General features: G+C 41.9%; 1 protein-coding gene across 1 annotated transcript in view; it reads right to left on the bottom strand.

Moving 5' to 3' along the window:
* The window catches only part of KCNU1 (potassium calcium-activated channel subfamily U member 1), a 212,821-nt gene that overhangs the window by 135,237 nt on the left and 58,420 nt on the right, over nucleotides 1-19,164 (bottom strand). The window contains exons 20-24 of the mRNA XM_068920533.1: nucleotides 15,218-15,317; nucleotides 12,542-12,766; nucleotides 11,898-12,075; nucleotides 5,834-5,911; nucleotides 2,386-2,525 (exon numbers count right to left, since the gene is read on the bottom strand). Coding sequence (XP_068776634.1) covers nucleotides 2,386-2,525; nucleotides 5,834-5,911; nucleotides 11,898-12,075; nucleotides 12,542-12,766; nucleotides 15,218-15,317 — 721 coding nt within the window. The remainder of the gene's footprint in view (nucleotides 1-2,385; nucleotides 2,526-5,833; nucleotides 5,912-11,897; nucleotides 12,076-12,541; nucleotides 12,767-15,217; nucleotides 15,318-19,164) is intronic.

Here is a 19,164-nt window from a genome sequence, read left to right as displayed (position 1 = left end):
ATGAATTAATAGGATTTGCGTGTCACCCTCATTCTGTACTTTCTTTGCTGAGGTACACTGCAGAAGCTTGAAAAGGGAAAAACAATTACAGAGGTGTGTATGTGCGTATGTATGTGCATTCAGGAAAGACTCACTGCATTCAGAATGGGTCTCCAAGCTGACTTTAAAGGAGCGCTGTTTCTGTGATGTACCAGAAAGATGCTACCTTCTTTGCCAGTCGTTTTTTGGCTATGGCTTGAGATATGCACATTTCCAGGGATGCCCCTGCACAGGAAGAAACCTTCTCCTCCCATCACCAAGCAGCTGCTTAGACCCACTGAATCCATGCTACTATTAAGCTTTCAAAACTGGCTCTGTGTAGGTTAGGAACTGCAGCTAAATCAGGAAGGGAATTCAGGGCTCATTACAGTACCCGAGCCCTAATGACCATGCTCACTGAATTGTTCTTTTCTGCCTAGGGAGGCTCCAAGAGTCAGGTTAGAGCAAGTGCCAGTCCTGCTTCAGGCTTCCAAGGGGTAACAGTTCACTTTATAGACCATATGAAAGTTGTTTTCGTGCCACACAGATTCTTCTGCCACTCTCCTTACAAGCTAAAGGAGAACAGCCATTCTCCTCTGTGCGTCCCAGGGAATTTCAACAGATATTCACAGTGATAGCAAATGGAGGTGATACTGGACTGCTGAACTCCTCCTCTTTATCTTCTCATTCATACATCTTTCCCCTGATATTGCAATTGCTAAACAATATCATATTTCTCTCCTTCTTCCCTATATTTACAGAATGACTGAATCCAACTTAAGCTGCTCCTCTACTCTAAAGCAGAGCTGAGTGCTGATCATTCCTGGACAGACTTGGAGTCTTATACTTGCGTGAAATTTTATCCTTTAAGACAGGTCATGCTCTGTCTCAAGCTACTTTTTTACATTTGACGTTAGTGGTCATTAATTACTGTCTGACTGATTGACAAATCAGTGAGTAGCAGCAATATAATACTTTCACTAACACTGAAGCCTTCTCAGGAAAGCATGACGGGACTTGACACACTTGTTTGGACTGCTTATCCCCTTGAGAGACGTGTTTTCTATTTATTCATTTTCTCTAAAACTGCCACCCAAGCACTATCTCCTTGGACTTGAATTGAGAGCCAGGTATATGGAACTAGACTGAGGCATGGGGAATCAAGGTGAAAAGGAAGAAAGGGGCTTTCAGAAAAAGAGAAGGCAGTTTTGAAAATGCCAGCTTATGAGCGGAACTGCTCTTTTGCAGCCAAATCCTAGCTTAACTGCACTAAACTGTCACTCACAGGTGTTACCACAAACAGTATCACTCACTTTTGACAGCAACTTAAAACGACTATGTCACCAGGGGAAGACTGTCGTGTTCCCTCCGTTCTTGCATTTTTGGTGCAATGTACCCAATCTTCATGATGTAAATGTTTTTAAAGGGAAATTGCCAGGAATTTACAGAGAATCAAAATATGTTCCCCTCTTAAAATCTGATGTGGTCTTCTGGATCAGCAGGAATTCATTTTAGACCTTTTCAGAAAATAACTGCTTAGAGATTCCCATTGAGTTCAATGGATATTCCATCCAAACTTCCACCTAAATTTCTGCCCAGGTGCGAGACTGACAGCTAAAAAGATGAGAAGAGTTAAACGTTCTATTTATCCCTATGTCTGCTCTAGTGCAGACGTAGTGATATGGTGATAGTGCACACTCCCTGTTCCCTAGCTCACCCACGCACCTCCAGCCAGACTTGTAAAAATCCATTCTGCATGAACAGGAAAGAACTCAAAGTCCCCATAATCTGCTCAGCCTTTGGCATCACTGCTGAAACTTCCAGCATGGGGCCAACTTGTGCCAAATTTTGGCTTCAGTGACTGCATTCCCTTTAGAGGGGCTGATAGCAACAACATCTTATCAAAAAGTAAATAAATTAGGCTGACTCTACGTACCTTTTGTAGCGTACCAGTATTTTGGAGCTGGGAAAGCGAGGGAGTTATCAAAACACCCTAAAAGTTTCTCCAAATAATTCTATGTGTATATCAACCACAGGGAGAGTGCATTGAGAGTCATGTCTTTTGGAGCTGATGCTTGTCTTTCAGTCTGTGGAACTCACTACCCCAATAAATCACACAGGCCCTCTGATTAGCAAACTGCTTACATAAGAATGGACATGTATAATTCTCGGGGCATAAAATAACTAATTAAATCACCAATTACTGCAAGGTTTCTTGTGCCTTTCTCTGAAGCACTTGGCGCTGACCATTGTAAAGGCTAGGTTAAGCGGATTTACCCTGGCTGGCCATCACTTTGTTACACTCCTCACAGGGAGGGGATGTCTCTGACACCACTAATTATGACAGGACATGATGCATCTACTTACAATAGACAAAAGAGAATTCAAGAAGCTATCTGAGAAGATATCTCCCGTGCAGGCCGCAGAGGTGAAAAGCTGACCTTGCTCTGGGACCTCAGAATTGATGTCGAAAGCCTGATCAATGAACTGGGCGTTTGGTGAAGACTCTATTGGAGAAGCGAGGAAGAAACAGGAAACATCTTAGAAACAGAGAGAAGCCGTCTAGAGTCAGAAATGAAGTCCATAAATTTAGCTAGCCATTCTGTGTCCAGCGCTAGCCACAGCATGCTACATTTGTAAAGGAAAGAGGAACAAAATATTCAGCGCTGCTGATCAATTGTGCAAGAGGAGCCAAAAGATAAAGAATCCTAAAACTCATTTTTCAAAAAAGTGTGTTGCCCGACCACAACTCATTTACTTGCTTTGATTTAAAAAAAAAAAAAAACCCACACCCCTTTTCCTCTCAATTTCCTGATTTAACAGAAGAACAATCACTATTTCTATTGGCTTAAACTGGAGTTAGAGAGTCACTTTCACAGCTGTCCTACTGTTACAGTGATATGTTAGAATCTTCACTAGCTTCTCAGCCTTATTCTCACTGTCTGAGATAGTCTTGGAGAATTCCCTCTACTCTGAAAGGGATTCTTCTTTAACTTTCTTTTCTATTTTCAGTGAATTGTCTAAGTACATCCAGGCAGAGGGCCCCTACTGTGCTACTGAATGTGCTAGGTATGTCCTGGCATTCTAGCACTGCCAGTAAGAATGCTGATGAGTGACAGCAGCACAGCGGGAGACAGACAGGAGGAGCAAAAGGAATTGAGATTGAGAACCCATATTTTCCCATTAACAGAGAGAGAGAGAGAACAAGTAACTCCATGTGAGTAATGATTAATTTCTATTATGTCCCCTAAGGCCAGGAGGCATTTGAGTGGATCATTTTTAAAGATGACTAAAGCTAGCCAAAATCACAATACTATTAATGCCTCCTGTTGTCTTGCAGTATCAGTGCCATCCTTCAGCCATGTCTCCTCAATACAGATATTTTACCAACCCTGGATTTTAGAAGTTGGCCCTGCACCTGGTATTAATCAGCATGACTCCACTGACTAGCTTATGAAAGTCTGGGTATGAAAAGCATGGTCTCACAGGCATAATAAGCGACCCATTTTATTTCTCCACACCATTCTCTTTCTTTTTCCCATATTTGCGGGATTCTCATTTCTTCGCAGATTACTTTGCTATATCACTTCCAAATCTCTGGCCCTTTATGGCAAGGGTTTCTAAAATCCACTGTTTCAGAGGAATATCCATTTATACCATGCCAATGAGCCCAGTGACCAACCCACAGGTTCAGAAGATGCTCAGCACATTGAAGGGTTCTCAGCTTGGTAGATCTGGGCCCGCAAAAACCCAGTGTGCAGCTTGCCATTTAACGGGCCTTGAATTAGCCTCACGTCAAGTGGTTGGCTTAGCATTTCTTTTTTTTCCAGGGTTTCTCACCCCTAGGCAAGGAGAAGCAGCACTATGTTAGGGCACGATGACAACACATAACTCTCCTGCTCCCCAAGGCAGAATTCATATCCAGCCCCTTTTCGAGGTATACGGGCCCTCAGCTAATTCTGCCAAATCCATCCTTATTACACGTGTTGTTAGCTCAGTATGTGCTGGGGGAAGGCGTTAAGAGACTGGGCTCGATTCATTATTTTGTCAAAGATCTGACATGACTAAAATCCAAGTCATGTCAATAGAGTGCAGATGTTTTCCTCTCCACCGACGCACTAAATTCTGGAGGGAAATCACATTGGTGCAATGCCTGTCTAAAGATATTAGCTTGACCACACAGTATCTTCTCAGAGGAGCTGGGCCTCAGTAGCCTGCTCAAAACATTTCTGAAACTTTTTGACACAGGAGAAATAAAGGTCTAAACCACAGCACAGCAGAGTATCCAAACATCATTCCAGGAAATTCAAGAGTACTGAAATGACTCTGGAGGAGGCATCATTATCTTATCATTATCGTGCGCTATTTGTCTTTCAGCAGCTCCTCAGACTGAAAGTCTGAGGAGCATACAGGACTAAATAGCCTGCTGAGGTGCTTCACTGCTTCTGGGACACAGCGTTGCACTTCTCCCACGCTGACCTACCAGCTGCAGCCTCATACAAATAAAGTATTGCTAGTGCCTGCTAGAGACCAGGATTGGTCACTAGCCTTGGCTCAGTTACAAACCCGGGCAGGTTTGGAAAGCAAAGACCTCTCCCCGAAATTGCTGAGCCCACATATTATTTACAAACATTGCATCAAAAAATAAAAAAGACAGACAGAAAAAAGCCCGAGTGAGTCAGGGGCCAGTCATGATGCCTAGCAACATGCTATGCTAATTTGATGAGTACGTTCTTGTGTCAGCACTCTAAATGGAGCTAAACATCCATGTCTCCAGGGACTGGCAGCCCAGCCACACCATTCTGGTGTGACACTGACTGCTATGTTACTAGTAATCAGTTAATCAGTGCACATGTTCCTAATTAATGGATCTAGTTTGAAATCATCGGGGGATGAAGACAAAGATAAAAAACCAGCCAAGTATAGCATGAAAGAGCTCTATTGCCTCAGTTATGAATGCAATCTAGAGAGGCTGAGCCTTGTGGAACGATAAGGACAGAGGTGTCTGGGGTCTCGAGTAAAATGCCTGCGCTGCCTTGTCTGCCTTGCTGTGCGTATAGACCTGTCCAAGTACTAGACCCCATGCATTCACGGCACAATGCCCTGAACTGCAGACTGTTTGGAATAGGCTCAGTCCTTTCACAGCCACTTATATACATGGGGAGGAAGCCTGTAGCTACCACCATAATCCAGAGGAGGAGGAGGGAACCATTACAAGTATTTCCGAAAGAGGCAGCTGAAACAGAAAATTAGGCCTTGATTCAGCCCACTTTGTTGTGGGATGAAAACTGGGCATGCAGTCATTCTCAGTGCTTTTTATAATCAATGGAGAGAGGAAGGCCCTGCAAAAGGACAAGTTAGATTTGGGCAGGTGGGCAGAATTGCCTTTGATGGTACCTCTTTCGCCACTGAAAACAAGGGGAAGCTAGACAAACATGCTTCTGATTTATTTACCTTAGCGAAAGGATATCTTAGGATAGGCAGGATGAATGTGGGCCAAGCGGCTAGAACTCAGATCTCCTGAGATCTAGTCCAGCACAAAAAAACAAGACCATCATCTTTCTCCTAAATGGATGCTTCAGAGTTTTGCTACACACTGAGACCTTCGTAACACTTTGTTATATTTATTCTCCTGATAAACCATCCTGACTCTTTCAAAGCTAGTGAATTAACATCTAAGTCAAACCTTTTAATGTTCCTTGGACATATAGTGCTTGTCGCTTTCTGTCTGTGAATTCTAAAAAGGGCCTGGGGTAAATAAATAATGCAGCACGCATATTGCTTCTGTGAAATTTGTTCCCAAAGAATAACTTACTCAGCTCTGTGGTGATGGGGATCCTTTTATAACATGGCTCTGATTGATTCCCCAATGCTCTTGCTCCGAAAACAGTCTCTGTAGAAACAGTCAATAACAACATGAAAAGACAGGGAAGTTGGTAGAAGCAGAAGCAAAAAAAAAAAAAGAAGAAGAAAAGAGAACACAAGCCACAATGGTTCAGACTGACAAATACATGAAATCTCTTACGTGTACCTAAAAATAATGTCATTGTCATGCAAAAACTCCAAAGCAGTTCCTATATTTAGAAAGTTTCTTGCTTTGGTTTGCTTTTCCAAGGCTCACTTTATTCATTCAGAGCTTCAAAGGATTAGAAAAAGACAATCTCTCCTGGGAGCTGCTTATTGACATCATAACTAAAATATAATTACTCTCTGTGGAGCAGTAGTGCTGGTTACAGCATTGTTTGGCACAAAGCGCCCAGTAAGCCAATTTGCACTCAAGAGTTTTCTGAGGGATGGGGTGGCGTTTTTACCTTCTCCTTCAAGGCAGCTGTGCACAAATGAATGGGACACATGCTGCAGAAGTGAAGGCAAAAGCACTGATTTTTGAAAATCTGACACCCAAAAAGCCTTAAAAAAGAAATCTAAAAGTTCCTAGAAACATGTGTCCTGATTCCCTCCCAGTTCTCACCAGCTGGCTGGCTTAGTAGAGAGCTACAAAAAGGTAAGGGAGGGAAGAATCAGGCCCATTTGGAGTCAGCTCTCTGTCTTTTGATCCTATCCAATCCTTTCCCTTACTACTAAATTTTTCCACTGCTCTCTGTTGCAGGGACAAGCGAACATTGGCAATCAGACAAAGACCAAGACTGACCAACATGTGGACTCGTTACAGGGTCACAGAGAGACCACTCTTCTAATCAACCATCCCTAAGGTTAGGTGATGAAATGCCAAAAACTGTGTTAGAGATGTCAGGCATCATAACCCCTCAAGTACAGCAGAAAAAGCCCTTCCCAGATATAGCATGGCATCTCTGCACACATGCAAGTGGCAGCAACTGAATGCCTGAAATGAATCATTGCCTTTATTCTACCTTTCCATGTACTGTAGCGGTTGATCTGAATGTATGTCTGATCATTGTCTGGATACCTTCTCCTTATGTCAATATTTTTGCTACAAAACAGTACACAATGCTGTACCTGAAATTTTACAAACTGGCAGGGTGCTATTACAAAAGATTACTTAATTGTAGATTACTTCTGTACATTTGAATTTCACTAGCTTATTAAGTTGTCAGACTTAATTACCATTATACATTTAGATTATGCCACAGATTATTTAGCTCAGTACCTAGGTTTGCCAACCTGTTTGCTTTGTGACATGACAGGGTGATAATTACAGCATTACTGGAAAACCTAAAATTTTCCATGGGAAAGACTAGAAGTCCTTGGCATCAGTGCTGACCCTAGTAAACGCTCATTCCTGCAAGTGTAAGTAATGTTTACCTCTGTGTGGGTCTGATTCTCTAAGAGAGCTGTCTAATTCTCTACCCCATGAGACAGGTAACACACAGAATGGGCCTGAGTTGGTTTGGTGTGAAATGGTCACACTGAAATCTAAAACCACAGGAATTCCACTTGATTCAGGCTTTGTTACCATCTCCAAACTGAGAGTATGCTTGCTGCAATGTTTACTAAAGCCCCTGAGCTGTTAAGGGGACACAGGGACTTTCCTCCAAATAACTGTAAATACACATTTTTCCCTATAGTTATGATGCAAAATGGTGTAGCTTTATCTACCGCACCAAACACGGGGATGAGAAAGGATTTGGATTGGTAGCTGGATATCAAGCCAAGTCACTGGCTGTCCTATCAGCAAAGACAACTACAATATGAGAATCATCAGACTTTGTCTTTTCCTTTTAAATCAGATGAATAGTTTCATAATCTAATTAGAAATTGATTTTAAATTGGCACCTTATCCACTGCAGCTTTTTAACATCTTGCTGTAGTAAGCTCTCACAACTCCCCATAATCCACTCTCCCCTCCTGTTTTTCTATCTTTTCCTACCTTTCCTGCTAGCCAATGCTCTCCACTCTTGGCTGCTAACATTAATCAAGGTCAAGTTGAGGGTCTTTCTCGGACTGAGGCTTCTGAAAATAAATTTTACCCTTCTCTCTCAAAAAATGAGGTTGTGAACCAGAGGACTGCTGTACTTTTTGGGTCTCCCCTACATACATTAGTAGCTGCCCATTTGCTTTTCCGCATACCTCCTTCTAGATCTTTATCCTACAAATGGATAGTTTTTTCCTAAACCTGCTCTTTCTTTCAGCTCTGCTGCTGGAAGCACCCACTGTACATACACTACAGTAGTTGAAAACGTAGATTTCACTTGTACAATTTCCTCTAGTTAATTACTGCAGGAGGTAGCACCAGCACCAAGTTCTGATGAGCGCTAACACAGCCTGACTACAATACTGTTATTTACTGTTCGTATTATCTCCTAGCTCAGTTGACAGCTACCGAGTCTGGCAAATTTCTTGATACTCTCTGTCCTGTTGATTCTTGTCTATGTTATATTTGTCTTTAGTTACTTAAATAAGGTCAGTGTCTCTGTCCTTACTCTTACTCCTTCTCGTCACATCAAAAGAAACTCAGAGAACAGCCCGCCTTTCCCAGCTTGTATCAGGGTCTCTCTTTCCTTGGAAGCTTCCTCATTTGCTGACCTTGTGAACTATTTCACCTGGAGGCCATCCGGTCCATTGGGACCACCTAAGATAAGCTGAGACCCTGCAAATACTCCTTAGTAGAGCTGCAGGGCAGGATGAGATTTTTAACCCCTTCAGCACGTGATCGACCTGTTCAGTTACCTGTGCTGGTAAAGAAAAAAAGGTCAGTGTTTTCCCCATCTTTCAAAGACACTCATGTGCCTAACTAAATGGGTGTCCAATTAAGTTTCAAGATCAGCGTGTTGGCCTTAACCTTCTTGGAAGCGTTTATAAATGCCAGTGACTGTCTATCTGCATCTTAAGGTACCTAACTGCCTTTTAGAATCTCCTCTCACACTGCACAGACGTCAATAAAACAGCCCTTAGGAACAGGAGCAGCTGACCGAGGAAGGCAAGGAATTGTTTTTGTATCTGTAAGGCTATGAAAAGGCAACAGCCATTAAAAAAGGGACTTGTACACAATCTTTTCTATGTTGCCTGCTTTTAGACACTGCAGCATTTTATCAGGCACAATTTTGTCTTCTCAGAGATGAATTCCTATAAAATAATAATGGGGTTAGGGAGGGAGTATAGAGACTGGAACAGTGGGAACGGGGACATGCGGGTTCTGCTCCCCCTCCTGGCATCTTGATCCAAAACCTCGTGGTAACAATCTACGAGTAATTTACTATCCTATAGGGGCACAGGTCTGTAATGTGTCTGGAGACCTTCAGAGGCAAAGCGCTACAGGAGTGTAAAACACTGTCCTAGTCTTGCAATTGAATCAGCAGGAGAGGCTGGTACAAGAATCCCAACCCAAGATTCTGAGCCTATAATTATAAATAATTACAGCAGCAAAGAAGAAAATGGGCTGGGTATTTTAACAACACATCTAACGAACCTACAAGGAAAGAGAGCTAATTTTTACAGAGAGGGTGAATCACTAACAGATTTAATGGCTAGTCTGGGGAAGAAGTGAAGCTTGTTTCTTAGCCTTATTTTGTAAATATATCTTTATTTATTGATGATAATATCCTGTAAGTGAATACTGCTTTTCTGTCTGCAGAAATCACTGTAAATCTGAGGAACGGCCTTAATTTAGTAGCCAAAGATTTATTAGATTGTAACTGTAGTCAGTTTATGGAATGACAACTCACAAACATCCGAGCTAGGCAATAGGTGATGTATAAATACATGTAAAGTGAAATACCTAAAATAGTAAAACCAGGGTGGGTTTAGAAGCACAGTATTTTGTCAACTAGAGGAAGACAACGCTGTTAAAGTAAATGGTGACAGAATCTATCCCCTCTAATTTCAATCAATCTTTCAGAAAAAACTGATCACCGTAATGGATAATAACAACAAGAATAATATGCATTTCCATAGTGCTACACTGCAAACTTTAATTTGTCTGGCTTTACAACAGGTTTGGGAAATAAATATTATCATGGGGCTGTACACTGAGTTGCAGCGTGGCTCTGATAGCTGCCAAGGACAGACAGCAAAGGAGCAAGAGAAACAGAAGGATATCTAATACCATTACGCTTACTTGATCCTGTCCCTTCTCAAAACCAGCATCAAAACCCAGAAGCGCTAACCTCCCCTGTGCCAATGTCTACATCACTCTTTACCAAGGATGCTGAGGTAGGACCAAGCAATCCTCATTTCTGCTCATACTTGAAAGAAGGTGTTGTGTATTTGGACTGCTTCTGATGTGCTGAAACACTGTGTTAGCGGTAATACACAAAGAGCTGCGAGTCTGCTTGTCTCTGCTGTAACTCCTAGCCTCTTTCTGCACAAGCAAATCCCTCATAGGGACCCTGTCATGGCAGTTCTAGGACAGAAACTTCACTAGGCTTTTCCGGTGTGAGCGAATAAAATTTTCTCCTCTCTGATAATTATTTGACTGAGCAAGGATGCTGAACAGATCTAAATATGTAAGATCCATATCTCTGAATCAATTCCTCACATGACCACCTTTCGAAGAGAACTGATGGAAAAATACATTCTTGTGGATAAAAAAAAGATTTTGAAAACGCAGGTGATGGTGATTCTGACAATGATATACTTGGCAAATTGCCTAACCAGTCATGCCTCAGCTTACTCAACTGATCATACCGGTGTCAGCATTATTAGGTCCCTGAGATCTTCTGCTGCAAGGAAATAATGCAAGCCAAGAGCTATCACCTCAAAGAGAAACAAATAAGCAGGAACTCTGCAAAAGGCAGCTGAAGAAGGATCTGATGAACAGATGCTCCAATCTCTATTTTCTATACACACATTGTAGTTCAGAGCTATGTATTACAATTTTGAGTGACAAAGCAAAAATGCTGGAGAAGAGTAGGACAGTGATTGATAGGACAAAATATCCTTTTTGCTCTTTTGAGTCTCTAGCTTTCCATAGATAGGTGTAAAGATGGACCGGATACTGTATCTATATCTGTCACTTTATAGATGGAGACACACAGATTTTTTATATCTATATAAGTACATATTGCTTACCTCCTCTCTACATACATTCAATAAAGTTCCATACACCTTTACATCTATAGAGATAAATACATTACTTAAAAAGTAATCTATTCAAGCCACAATTACCTTTTACTCAATATCCCTTATAAGTCATATTTCTTCTGTTCTGATTGTACATATTGCGTATTGATATTATTTTGTCAAGTTATTATGAAAAAAACCCAGTTTCTGCTGCACTCTAATCTTTTCTTTGGCACAACCATTGTTTTAAAAGCCCTGAATGATAATAAAGTATAGGGAAAACACTTAGGAGAGCCATCCATTTCTCAGCCTGTCTTCAGTTAATTAATACGTCCATATTCTCAAGAGCAGGACAAATCTTAGCTTCTTTGCCAAATTGGGGAAGGAAGAGACGCAATAAATATTATATTGGGCTGAAGTTGTTTTTGCTTTCATTGCATTTCTGTGCTACAAGCTCTGTTTGTCTGGGAACGGAGCACCCACCCTCTCAAGCCTCAGGGAAAGGCAACGTTATTTTTCTTTTTGAAGAATGGAAGGGGGCTCCATTCAAATTTGCTTTTGCAGATTACACAGGACTTACCAACACTGGTTACCAGTTATCCTCTAACCGCTTCTCTGCTGGAAACCTAGAAGCCTCACTCAGAATTTGCAGGGGGGACTGGCAAATTTCCAGGTGCAACGTTAGCCTAATCACTCCTTTGCATACCTCTGGTTACAGAAACTGGACTAGATGGTAAAGCCAGCTAGGCTAAAACAGGCTTCCGGCCCTTTTAACAAATATATTTATATTCAGGAGAAACTGTGGCTCAGAGTAGTGACAAGTGACCCTTCCGTTCTTTCCTTCTGTAGCCTGCATTTTTATCACATCAGCACACTCACAAAACAAAGGGAAACATGCTTACCTAGAGGGCTTGAGCTGGGCTTACTCTGCATGGATCGGACATTCAGAGTAGCTAGGATGCTTTCCATGTCCACCAGAGAAGGATTGCTCAAAGCAGTGGTGTTGGAAGACAGAATGGCACATGCAGCACAGTGCCGGACATTAACTGCCCTCAGATCTGCACAGGACAGAGCACTACCCTGATAAAAAGCAAAGAAACAGCGATGAGCAGAAATCTGAGAAAGTTGAACATTATGAAACATTAAAGATGAAAGGTGAATATGAAATTTGTTTCAAACTCAGCAGGCACAAATGCATTTTTGGAAGCATCTCCAAAGTTAGAGGAACTTTGGTCAGAGAAGAAAATTCCCAGGTCTAGAATTTTTCTTGCAATTTACTGGGTACTTCCCCATTTCCCATCAGGGAATCAAAGAGCACTGAGACTCCCCCAGAAGAAAATAAATGTTTTGAGACATGAAATGTTTCACCAACATCTTGAGTTCAAGTTCAAGTCTACAGCCTGAGATAATTTTGGTTCTTTTGAATGAAACTGTGCTATATGTTATCACGTAAAACATACTGAACTTTTAAAATGTATTTAAAAGCGTGCATCAGAGTTAGAGAAAGGAAGAAAGAGGTAGAGAGAATATTCAAAAAAATTCTTACTGAGAATAGCCACAGCTTTGGGAAATTCTGAATAAATTTCCATTCTCTTTGCAGATACTCCAAAGACCCAAGAAAAACAATGTCTTTCAGTTCATGGTAAATGAAGTTACTAGCTCGTAAGGGCATCACGAAGTCCTGCAGCCCAATCAGTGGTGAGTCTGCATCGCCAAACACACAAACCAAAATGTGATCCCGCAGGTTCAGTAGTGCTTGGTCCTTGCAACTCTAAATTTAAAACAGAATTCTGCTAAATCAGCTGCTAGGTATATTTTAGTTTTCTCTCTTCAATTAGACAGACTTATTCTTTCTTAGCTGTGTAACATCTTTGGGTAGAACAGGACTATATACAAAGTGAAGTACTCCCCCTTAACTATTTGGAATCCAACACTTCATAAATGTTGACGTAAAGTGCCAAAATTGTAAAACCAGATAAAGATACTAGTTTGAGGCTAGAAGCAGAATAACTGCTTTGACCTGGTGTTTTTTTTTCCTGCCTAATTGATCATTTCTCAAATGAGCTAATTAGTCTGGGAAAATGTAGTACTGGGGGGCGAGTAACGCTTAGTGGGGCTTCTCATGATTGCTAGGTGGACTGGCCCGTTAGCCAAACCAGTCTTGTCAAAGGCACCACATTAATGGCCACGTTAACCAACCAGGAACTGTGGGATCAGTACACCCCTGCAACATTCATTTCCTGGCAGTATTCTTTTCAAACAGAAACAAGGGACTTTGTCGGGGGAAGTTTCCTGATGAGACATTAGAATCACACCCAAATTAAATGATTGTCTCTAACTAATTAGATTAGTTTAAATTGAATAATGAAACCTTTAGCTGTATTTAATGCAACATGCCTAAAGTCCAACGATTAGTCTGCTGAACGAAGCTAAACAATTAAAAACACAATTTATTTTATAGCTTATTTTATAGGAACAATTGGAAAAACTATTACTGCTGAAACCTGCAGAGGAAATATGCAATTACAAGATCAACGGGAGCAGTGAGAAGAGTGAATGAGCAGAATAGCGAACGGGACAGGTGAACCATTCAGAGGACACTACTGAAGGACTTAAGACTCCCTTCCAACCTGAGGCAAAGAAGTTGGTCATATCTGGCCAACTTTATTACTTGTAAGTGAGGTCAAGGAAAAAATACCACATGAAGTCTCAAACATCTATGTAGTATTAGACTAAGGGTAAAATTTTTGCAAAATATTTAAATGATTTAAGAATGCAAGCCCTATGTATAAGACAAAGAAGATCATACTTTTAGATGCGCTTCGATGCCTTGAGCTCTACATGGACATCAAGGGGGAATTTTTTAAGGTATATGTCTCTAAGTTTCCGTGCTCATGCTTTCCACACAGAATGAAATGCTGAGGCTTCATGAAAAAACCCATGGGGGTACACTTGCACTTTTAGGCACCTAAACAACCTAAACAAATATAGCTCTTAAAAGCCTGAAGTACAGTCTGGGACTTTGTCAAATGCCCAACTCACTTCTGAAAATGCCATCTTAAACTCCCAAGCCTTTGATGGCTTGCCTGTCCCAGAAATCTGCTTGTAAAGGAAGATACTGCATCAATGTGCATTGCAATAGTTATTATGCTCTAATTTCCTTTGTGGACATTTTTAATCCTCAAAAAAAGACCCTTGCAGAGTCTAGCTTGGCTGCACAAAAACACTCAGTACAGTACAAAAGTTGGCACATGGGGAATTAGGACACACTAGCTGTTGCAAGCTTTTTTCTCATGTAAGCAGGCCTGTAAGATCTTTTCAAAACATTACTCTTCAATTCTCTGAGCTGAGCTTCCAGTTCTATTGGGATATTTGCCCATTTGTAATAACTAATCCTATTTTGGAGGTTGCTGGGCAATAGGGTCCTTTTATTTGCCTGGAAGGAAGCTGCAGCATTTCAAGCAGCATGAATTCAGCCTGCTACAAGTCTCCCAGCTGGCAGAACAGCTTGAACATTCTGTATTTTTGATGAAATCTTTGATCACCTCATTGCAAGATTTGGTTGCCTACTCTCAGCTCTCTGGCAGCTCTGAGTACAACCTGCCATTTCTAGATGGGATTTGTTCTTTTAAGGATTAAACACTTACATTAAAGAAATAAACCAAACAGTCTTAAAGCTATTCAGATCAATTATGTCAGGGACACAAAGGTCCAAAAACACATTACAAAATTTAAAAGCAAAACAGGTGTCAATTAGTCCCTCCTCTGTCCATCTGCTGAGATCCTCTTCTGAGATAGGAGGCCCACCCTGCTTCAGATGAACATAGAAGGCATTACTGATCCCTCGTTACCTTGGAGATCTTTCTCTGTTCCCAGGTTGCTGCCTAAATTACAAGGGAACGTGGCCTTGGAGTGAGCCTTCAGATCCCATCACTGTGACAGTCTCTATGTGACCCTGGTCAAGATATTTTATCTGCAACTCACTCCTGAAAAGTGGGGTAATGGCCCTCAGTCTGTCTTCTCCAGGGCAAGGTCTGCCTCTTAGCTTTGCACATGAGGTCAAAGTTGTACAGGGGCTAAGGTAACACGGCTGAACAAACAACAGTCAACTAGAGAGCACTGTGCCCTCCACCCAGATGAATGCTGTGGAAACGCAGCTTATTCCTTGGAGAACAAGGAGGAAGACAAGTGAGGGTCTCAAAAACATATACACCACACCCACCAGAAGAGCCTTTTGCAGTGGAACAGAATCGCACCAGTGGAACCTTCCTGTTGAATCTAGGACGACTCTGCTCTTCTCCTCTCCTTGGACATCTGAAACCCTAAATAGAGAGAGCAAGTGATCAGCTACAGAACAACCTCTCATCAGTGGCAGCTACAGTTTATATCATCTCTCCATCTGCTGCTGAGAAGCCCTCTTTATTTACCTCGTAGCTTTCACATCCCATAGCAGCAAGGAAAATTAGGGTGTATGTGAATTGTGCATAACCATGACAACACAGGGCAAACACGGTTGCGTGGTAGAACAATTCCTTTTGTTAATATGTCAGTTGAGCTGGGCAAATATAAGGAAAAACATACTGCAGAGTTCTTCAGTGGGTATATTCATTAGAGCAGTACTTACATAAACATGGTCTTGATTAAGAGCAAAAAGTCGTCAGTAGGAATTGTTCCTCTGTCTTCAGGGACTTTAAATTAGACCCATATTGCAGGATATTCTCAGAGGTGGATTTCAGATACGTAGCTGTGTTTGTGAGCATTGTGCTTGTCCAGAAGCAGTAACACGACCATGTGAAACAAGAGCTCTTTAGTTAGAAGCTGCTCTGAACGTTAGTTCAGCTCTGAACGCTGAACTGCTTCAGAGGACTGCTACAGATCAGACAAGGAAGAGTTATGAAAGAACTGGTGTCTGTTCATGACCCAAGCATGAACAGAAAAAGATCTGGAACCTGTTGGAGAAACCATCTGCTCAATACCGTCTCTCCAGCTTTACCGTTTGTAGAACCAACCTTGGACAGTTGACTCAGGAGCAAAGCTTATTTGATCACTCTGTAACTGAAAGAGCAATGATAACTGAGACTTGCCATCTAGAATTACAAAATACATTGAACACAATAGCCTCACTGAAGTTGTATGACTAGAGATGTGTATAGTCCTGTCTTTGTTTTTCTTGTTCAATTCGTCCTTACCTGGCCTATGCAGTATCAGGTGAGATAAGATTAACAGAGAGGAAAGGGGGAAGGTGTCATTCATTATGATGCCTGCAAGGCAGATCTAGAGGGTGCCCTGTATAGACTGACTTATGCTGGTACTAGGCTTAGCACTGCAGCAAGTAACCTGAGAATTTGCCCATTCTTGCAAATGTAGGGGGAGAGGAGAGGTTTGCAGTTTGTGCCAAATTCCATGGTACTGTGGCAATACGGTTAACTCCTACCCAGAATAACTAATTAAAAGCCACAGTCATTTCAGTAAACGCAGCATAGATGTAGAACCTTTTCCTTTCTACACGAGATCTTGTCAAAGACCAGGCCAGAACTTTCTTGAGGTTTCTGCTAGCTCCCCAGGTCTTCAGCTAAGTGACTAACAACAAATCCCACGACTGCTTACACTAGAATAGGTTACCTTGTTCATCTATCCTAAAACCAGTACAGAATATAAAAGCCACAAAGGGTCTATTAATGGCACTGAGAAAAACTGTAATGACTGACTCTTGCCAAGGCTTGCTCACAAGCCTCTTTGCAATATGCTCACGACATGTGCTGGGTTTGGATTGTAATCCCAAACATGGGAGCTGGTCTTTCCAGCGCTGCAGTGCCTCCTATCTCTGTTCATTCCACACTACTGCAAGCTTAGAAATACAGGGATTGCCTACAGTGGATCCAACCCAAATACCATCTAATCTTTAATGAGGACAAACACCAGACAATCCAAAGCAAGGTGCAAGCTATGCCTGACAGAAAGCGCAGGAAAATCTTCCTTTCAGGCAAGAGAGGCACTGAAGAGAGAGAAATGTATCTGCGCACACTGGCTGCTGCATTGCTACTGCTGAAGAGGAGGCAAGAGCAGCAGGCACTGGCAAGCAGGAACTAGCCTGGGAGGGGGAAAAAAGAAGGGCAAACAGAAAACAGGGTGCTAAATGGCTCATGACAGCTCTGCTCCTCTTACAGCCTGGCTTTATCAAGCCATGAGACTTCCAATCTTTTCCCAGGCCCCTTAGCTGAAGTCCGCTAACCTCCAGAGGTTCACAAATTACAGCTGAAGCCACCACACTACCTATTCCTGCTGCTTTTCCTCTCCTGCCGCTTACGGTATTCTTGGTCTCATGAGCATCTGCAGCAAGAATGTTTACAGGCAAACTGCACAATGCATGAAGCATTTCTTCTGATCAGCTTTGAATTACTCCCCCTTCAGCTAAATGAAAGGTCCTTTTGTCTCTCTGATGAGGGGCAGCTTCAAACTGGCTCTCCTGAATTTAACAAGCTAGTACAAAACTGGAAGGAAAGAGGAGCAGTACCCCTTTACATCTCTGCAGTGACTCTGTGTAGCCCTGTGCCAACTGCAGGCAATTGCATCCATTAGCCATACTTCTCCCCCTCCTCAGATAATGAATGTCTTGGCCAGTGATTAAATGGTATTTTGGCAAGTTGGAGACTATCTTCTCACAAGCTTTCTTTACTTAACTCAGATCTACCAATCAATCAGTGTATATATCTCTATCATAATAAAGCCATCATCTATATACACAACCTGTCAGAAATGACATCTCTTCATTCTAATATTATGGGAAATATATATGCCTTGGAGGAAACACCTGTTGGATCCCTCAAGTAGGAGAGGGAGGGAAAAGGCAGTAGGAAACCCACTTCATCACAAAGGCATCCACCTTGCCAAAGACAAGCACGTTCTGATATAGCAAACCATTCTGTAGTTAAGGGTTCCTTCTGCCACGCGCTCTGTAAATTACATGATCCTTACAGAAATCTGATTTTCTTAACAGCCTTGTAAATCAACCAGCCCTGAACCCTGAGGATCTTGCGGATGTGGAGACTGGAACTGATGTGGCATCGTACCATACAGAGACACAGAAGTAGTCTCTGACTGAGCTACAGTCACTCACTACAGCCATTAGCAGGTTATCTAGGTCACAAAATTAATTGTGCTGTGGAAGCACAGCTCTCCACGTTGGTTCTGCATGAGTCTGGAAGCAGAACAGTTACATTCACATAATGTGCATTACCAAAATGTTTTTTCCTTTCACTTTCTCATTTAAGGTCCTCATCACTTACTTCACGTTGGACAGATTATCAAAAGAGCACAGAATCACGTTACCAAAGACCATACAAGCAGAACTCACTTTTTCAAAAGAGCTAAGTATTTTGGACTCTGGGCATTTTTGAAAATGTCATCCCAGTGACTGGTGCTGAACATCTGAAAATGCTTCACGGTGCCAGGCGCAAAAGCCACTGGTGTAGTCAGTCTATTCTGTGCTCAACTTGCAGATGAATCTATTGTATTACAACAATGGCCCATCATAAAACTTAGAAAGAAATTTGGTTTCAAACTGCAAATAACCTCAATTCAATACCTAATATGTCATCCAAAATGGCGGCTCAGTCCAGTGTACCAGAGTCAAAATGACAGAACTACCACATAGTGAAACGTTCCTTCTTTGCCTGCTCCCACGGTCATGACCTAACATTGAAACCAGTCAGTCGTGTTTCTGTGAACCAGGGTACATAACAAGCTTTCAGCTACACCAGAAGATGGTCCGACACAGTCAAGATGTTTCAAACTCCATTTGAGAACTAACATAAGAGATTAACAGTTGTCTATAGCATTACAAGGTAGGGAGTGGAAGTCCTTTTATCAAATCTTTAGCTGCCAACAACTTCCTGATGACAAGCTATCTTTAAATTCTTCACGATGCCTTTGCCTGCTTCACGAAGCCCTGAAAGCTCTGTTGAATCCCTTGCCTGCAGTCTTCTGACGTTGGCTCTTCCACTCCTTGCTGTGGGGGAGAGCATGGCTACAGCGAATCTTAATGTCATGCGTCTACACTGAGGTCTGCGCTCATTTGATTTGCATTCCGTGCTGTAAGCAGCAAATCCCCAGGACTCAGATTATTTGTCTCCTAAATTTTGCACAGGCAGAGATAAAGGTGTAGCGACC

This window comes from Struthio camelus, chromosome 27 (genome assembly GCF_040807025.1).
Source record: "Struthio camelus isolate bStrCam1 chromosome 27, bStrCam1.hap1, whole genome shotgun sequence".
NCBI classification, from domain to species: Eukaryota; Metazoa; Chordata; class Aves; order Struthioniformes; family Struthionidae; genus Struthio; species Struthio camelus.
The sequence above is the reverse complement of the archived record's forward strand: the minus strand, read 5'-3'. Positions and strand labels throughout refer to the sequence as shown.